Raw genomic sequence first — 4,921 nt, forward strand, 5'->3', positions numbered from 1 at the left:
GGGACTCGAAAATGCCGGTGGAGGAATATTTGTATGGCCCGGAGTTACGGGCAGGAGGGAGCCGTGGCCCTAGGCCGGTGGGCGGCAGCTGGCTTTTGCCGTCGGGGCGGCATGCCTTGGGGCGGAGGCCGCAACTTGATCGGGTGGCTGTGGGACGGTTTCCGGGTGGTGAGAACCGGACCGAGAGGGTGGTTGAGCCGGAAGTGGTGGCGGTTGCCAAGCGGCGCCGGGGGGAGGTGGATGGTGAGGGACGAACGAACGAAGGAGGGGATGTTGTTATGGCCGAGATTTCAAAAAACTTGCAGCTGGCGGGTTCTGGTTCCCAGACCCGCCCGGATCAATGAGTACCCTAAGTTGGAACTGCCGTGGCTTGGGTAATCCACGGACAGTTCGGGAGATTGTGGACATGGTGTCCCGAAAGCAACCTGACTTTGTATTTCTAATGGAGACTAAAGTGGCACGTGATCATGCAGAGCGATTACGTGTTAAGATCGGTTACGAAGGACTTTTCTATATTGATAGTGATGGGCTAAGTGGTGGCATAGCGTTACTGTGGAAGAAGAATAGTACGGCTCGGCTAATCAATTACTCAACAAATTATGTGGATGTTAAGGTAACTATCACTGGATATCCAGAATGGCGAATGACGGGGTATTATGGTTTTTCAGAACGAACAAGACGTGCTGAGTCATGGGATCTCTTGAGAACTTTATCGGCCAGATCTGACCTCCCGTGGGTGGTTATTGGAGATCTTAATGATTTGTTATATCAGCATGAGAAGAGAGGGGGGGGGGGGGGGGGAATCCACATCCGAATAGCCTCCTACGTGGTTTTGGGGAAGCTCTTGATGACTGTGGGCTTGCCCAGATGCCTATGCATGGATATCCGTATACATGGGAAAAGGGGAAGGGGATGGAGAATTGGATGGAGGAGAGGCTTGATAAAGTCCTGGTAACGAATGAGTGGCGTAGCATGGTAACTGGGGCCAGGGTGATGAATTTGAGGACTCGGAAATCAGATCATTCCGCCCTCTTTCTGGGAATTCATGAGTCCTTAGGGAGGAGTGGACCTGGTAGGAGGGGTTTCCGGTTTGAGATGGCATGGTTGCATGATGAAGGGTGTAGGAATGTGGTTGAGCAGTCCTAGCAGGAGGGAAGGGGGCAGGGCTTACAGAGCTGTATTCAGTATTGTGGGGACCGGTTAACACGATGGGGTGGAGACCGGTATCACAAGTACGGGAAACGAATTAAAGAACTGACAAGGGAGCAGCAAAGACTGAGGGGGCGTACTGACCCGGCCTCGCTAGCTGAGTTCCAACGCCTGGAGCAGCGGCTGAGTTGCACTGAAGCCCAGGAGGATGCCTACTGGAGGCAGAGAGCCAAGCAACACTGGCTCAAGGAAGCGGATGCTAATACGAAGTTTTTCCACAGGTATGCCTCTCACCGAAAAAAGAAGAATACTATTTCTAGATTAATGAATGATGATGGGGAGTGGGTGGAGGGAGAGCCTATGAAAAATACTATTCTGCAATATTATAACCATATTTTCACCTCTGGAACACCGGGAACTGGGGAGGATTTTTTTGAAAGGGTAAATCCGCGTCACTCAGGCACAGAACGAGTCGTTGTTACGACCTTTTGAGTTGAAAGAGGTTAAGGAAGCACTTTTTGCAATGTTCCCAGATAAGGCACCAGGCCCGGATGGAATGAATCCAGGGTTTTATCAGAAGTTTTGGGATGTGGTTGGGGGGGATGTGGCAAGTTTCATTGTGAATTGTGTTGAATCATGTGATTTCCCACCTGGATTGACTGATACAGATATTGTTTTGATCCCTAAGAAAAACACTCCTGAATTAGTGACTGACCTGCGGCCTATAGCTCTCAGTAATGTGGTTTACAGAATATTGGCAAAAGTGTTATCTAACAGGATGAAACCATTGATGGAGGAATTAATTTCGGAGTCACAAAGTGCCTTCATCCCAGATAGATTAATAACGGATAATATCCTATTGGCTGCGGAGGTGGGACATTTTTTGAATAGGAAGCAGTGTGGAGTGGGGGGTTGGAGTGCTCTTAAACTGGATATGGCAAAGGCATATGATCGTGTGGAATGGTCTTTCCTAAGGAAGATGATGCTGGCTTTGGGGTTTCATGGTGGTTGGGTGGAGTTAATTATGAAGTGTGTAACCTCAGTCTCATATAATATTCTGGTGAATGGCTCACGATGTGATCCTATTGTGCCAACACGTGGTTTGATGCAAGGAGATCCTTTGTCCCCATATCTATTCATTATTTGCGCAGAAGGACTGTCCCTATTATTACAGCAGGCACATACTATGGGGTCGTTACATGGATGCAGGGTAGCCAGAGGTGCTCCCCCAATCTCTCACTTATTCTTTGCGGATGACAGCCTCTTATTCTTTAAAGCAAATGTGGAGGAAGCAAGTGAAGTCAAAAGATGCCTATCTGTGTATGAGGATCTGTCAGGGCAGGCAGTAAACTATCATAAGTCGAGTATATGCTATAGTAAGAATACAAGTATGGCTGACAGGGAGAGTGTGGCTCAGATACTGGGGGTGACACAGGCCCCAAATTTTGGCAAATACTTGGGACTCCCCTCTTTTATTGGAAGGCACAAGAAAGCAGTTTTTGCTTATATTGAGGACAAAATCCGCCAAAGGATTGGATCATGGAATAAAAAGCTGCTAACGCAGGCAGGTAAGGAAATATTGTTGAAAACAGTAGCACAATCTATGCCTACGTTTTCAATGAGTGTTTTTTTACTGCCTATATCTGTGTGTACGGCAATAGAAAGAACTATGAACCGATATTGGTGGGATTCTGGAACGGACAGGCGAATACATTGGAAGGCGTGGGATAAGTTGTGTATCCCGAAAAAATATGGAGGTTTGGGCTTTAAGGACTTACGTGCGTTTAATCTGGCAATGCTGGGAAAACAGGCATGGCGGATGTTGACTAAACCTGATTCTTTAGTGGCTCGTGTGTATAAGGCCCGATATTTCCCTAAGGGGTCTTTTTTGATGCACAGGTAGGAAATAACCCCAGCTTCTGCTGGCGAAGTATTATGGCAGCAAAGAGTATAGTTTGTAGTGGGGTAAGGCGCAGAATTGGTAACGGGGAGTCTACACTCATATGGGCTCACCCCTGGTTACAAGATGAACATGACCCTATGATACAAACAGAAATGCCAGCACAACTACAGGAAGCCAGAGTGGCAGGTTTGATTGATCAACAAACTGGCACATGGGATCCCTCAATTTTAACAGATTTATTCCAACCTAATGATGTGGAGAATATTATGAGAATACCTGTATCCCCGGATTATTATGACACTTGGTACTGGCATGGAGACCCAAGGGGAATATATTCTGTTAAAGATGGATACAGGCGAATTGTTGGAAATTATCAGGAGGATAATGGGACATTTGCCAAATGGTTGAAACTTTGGAAGCTCAAAATCCCCCCAAAGTGGAAAATGCTACTCTGGAGAGCTATTAGTGATATTTTGCCTACCACAACCAACTTACTTATAAGGAGAGTGGATGTGGATCCACATTGTGCTATGTGTGGAATGTTTCAAGAACACACAATGCATGCCCTAGTGTTGTGTGAGTTTGCAAGGAACATTTGGGAACAATCCAACCTTACGATCCCTAGCATTGACACAAATATTTTTCATGTTTGGTTTGGTGAGCTTTTAAATGTTCTAGACTCTGATGGAATATTATATGCAGCAGCAATTATTTACAATATATGGAGAGCAAGGAATATGGCGGTTTGGGAAGCAAAGTTACCACGACTAATCACCATACTCAGGATTGCTGCTGCGGCCAAGGAGTCGTGGACCCGGGTGCACCCAACACCCGTAGCCCGTGCCGCCCCACTGCCGACCGAGCCACAATTGGCGCAGGAAGCTGCCGAACTGAACCAAGGCCATCCTCACACCACCGAGCCGCAGTTGCCCAAGAAGATTTGTTATGTCGACGCGGGATTTTTGCCAGAGACAGGCCAAGCTGCGGGTGGAGCTGTTCTAGTGGACACAGGAGGAGCTTATGTTTCGGCTCACGCCGGACCACTCCGGAATTGTACCTCGCCGCTTATGGCCGAGGCATTAGCATGCAAGGAGGCTCTATCATGGTTGAAGGATCGGGGAGAACAAAATGTCGAGATATACACGGATTGTCTAACGCTACATCGCTATCTTACCACACCAACGGTTGCGTTACGTACGTACCTAGGCTATGCCATTAACAGCTGCAGGCTGACTGCATCTTTATTTCAGTCTTGTTCGTTTCGTTTAATTTCTAGATTAGATAACTATTTAGCTCATGCTTTAGCTACTACAGCTTATCAGCAACCTGCTGCTATGTACTGGGATTTACACCCACCAGATATTATTTCGGCCTATTTCTAATATAGCACCATATATTTCAAAAAAAAAAAAAGCAATTCCAAACAAGACTAACTCAAACCACCTTACCTAAAATTATCACTCCAACGATAAGGCTTGCGATTTACCATCTCTAGCAAAATAGGAATTCATTAGCATTCCTATAACTATTCCCCCCCCCCCCCCCCCCCCCGCCCGAAAGTGATCCTACAAAGTTAATTTTAAATAAATTATAATTAATTTCTAAACTAATCGTAATTAACTTAACGATTCCCACATTGATACGATGCAGTAAGATGGATAATTTGATAATGATAAACATGTGATTCTTTGCAATGAACTTCTCTAGTTGATTAATAATGGTATATAGGATTCTGGTTGATTAATGACTCATCATACTCATAATCATCATCATTATGATGATGTATAGTTGTAGCCAACAAGCAAAATAAAATTTTGGCACGATGGCATTTGTAATCCATCAATTGTGATTGAGGTGTAGATTTAACAC

General features: G+C 45.8%; 1 protein-coding gene across 1 annotated transcript; it reads left to right on the forward strand.

Annotated features, from left to right (window-relative positions):
- Positions 1-1,357: 1,357 nt before the first annotated feature.
- Positions 1,358-4,434, forward strand: LOC109156250. The gene is made up of 4 exons (XM_019304108.1): positions 1,358-1,430; positions 1,683-2,717; positions 2,811-2,959; positions 3,049-4,434. The coding sequence occupies exons 1-4, from the start codon at positions 1,358-1,360 to the stop codon at positions 4,432-4,434; spliced, it is 2,643 nt and encodes an 880-aa protein (XP_019159653.1).
- The last annotated feature ends 487 nt before the right edge of the window (positions 4,435-4,921 follow it).

This window comes from Ipomoea nil, unplaced genomic scaffold (genome assembly GCF_001879475.1).
Source record: "Ipomoea nil cultivar Tokyo-kokei standard unplaced genomic scaffold, Asagao_1.1 scaffold2705, whole genome shotgun sequence".
NCBI lineage: Eukaryota > Viridiplantae > Streptophyta > Magnoliopsida > Solanales > Convolvulaceae > Ipomoea > Ipomoea nil.

Coding starts and splice junctions, on each gene's coding strand:
- LOC109156250 (XM_019304108.1), top strand. CDS start 1,358: ATGCCTACTGGAGGCAGAGAGCCAAGCAACACTGGCTCAAGGAAGCGG. Junction 1,431..1,682: donor AATACGAAGTTTTTCCACAG/GTATGCCTCTCA, acceptor CAATGTTCCCAG/ATAAGGCACCAGGCCCGGAT. Junction 2,718..2,810: donor AAAGCTGCTAACGCAGGCAG/GTAAGGAAATAT, acceptor GTACGGCAATAG/AAAGAACTATGAACCGATAT.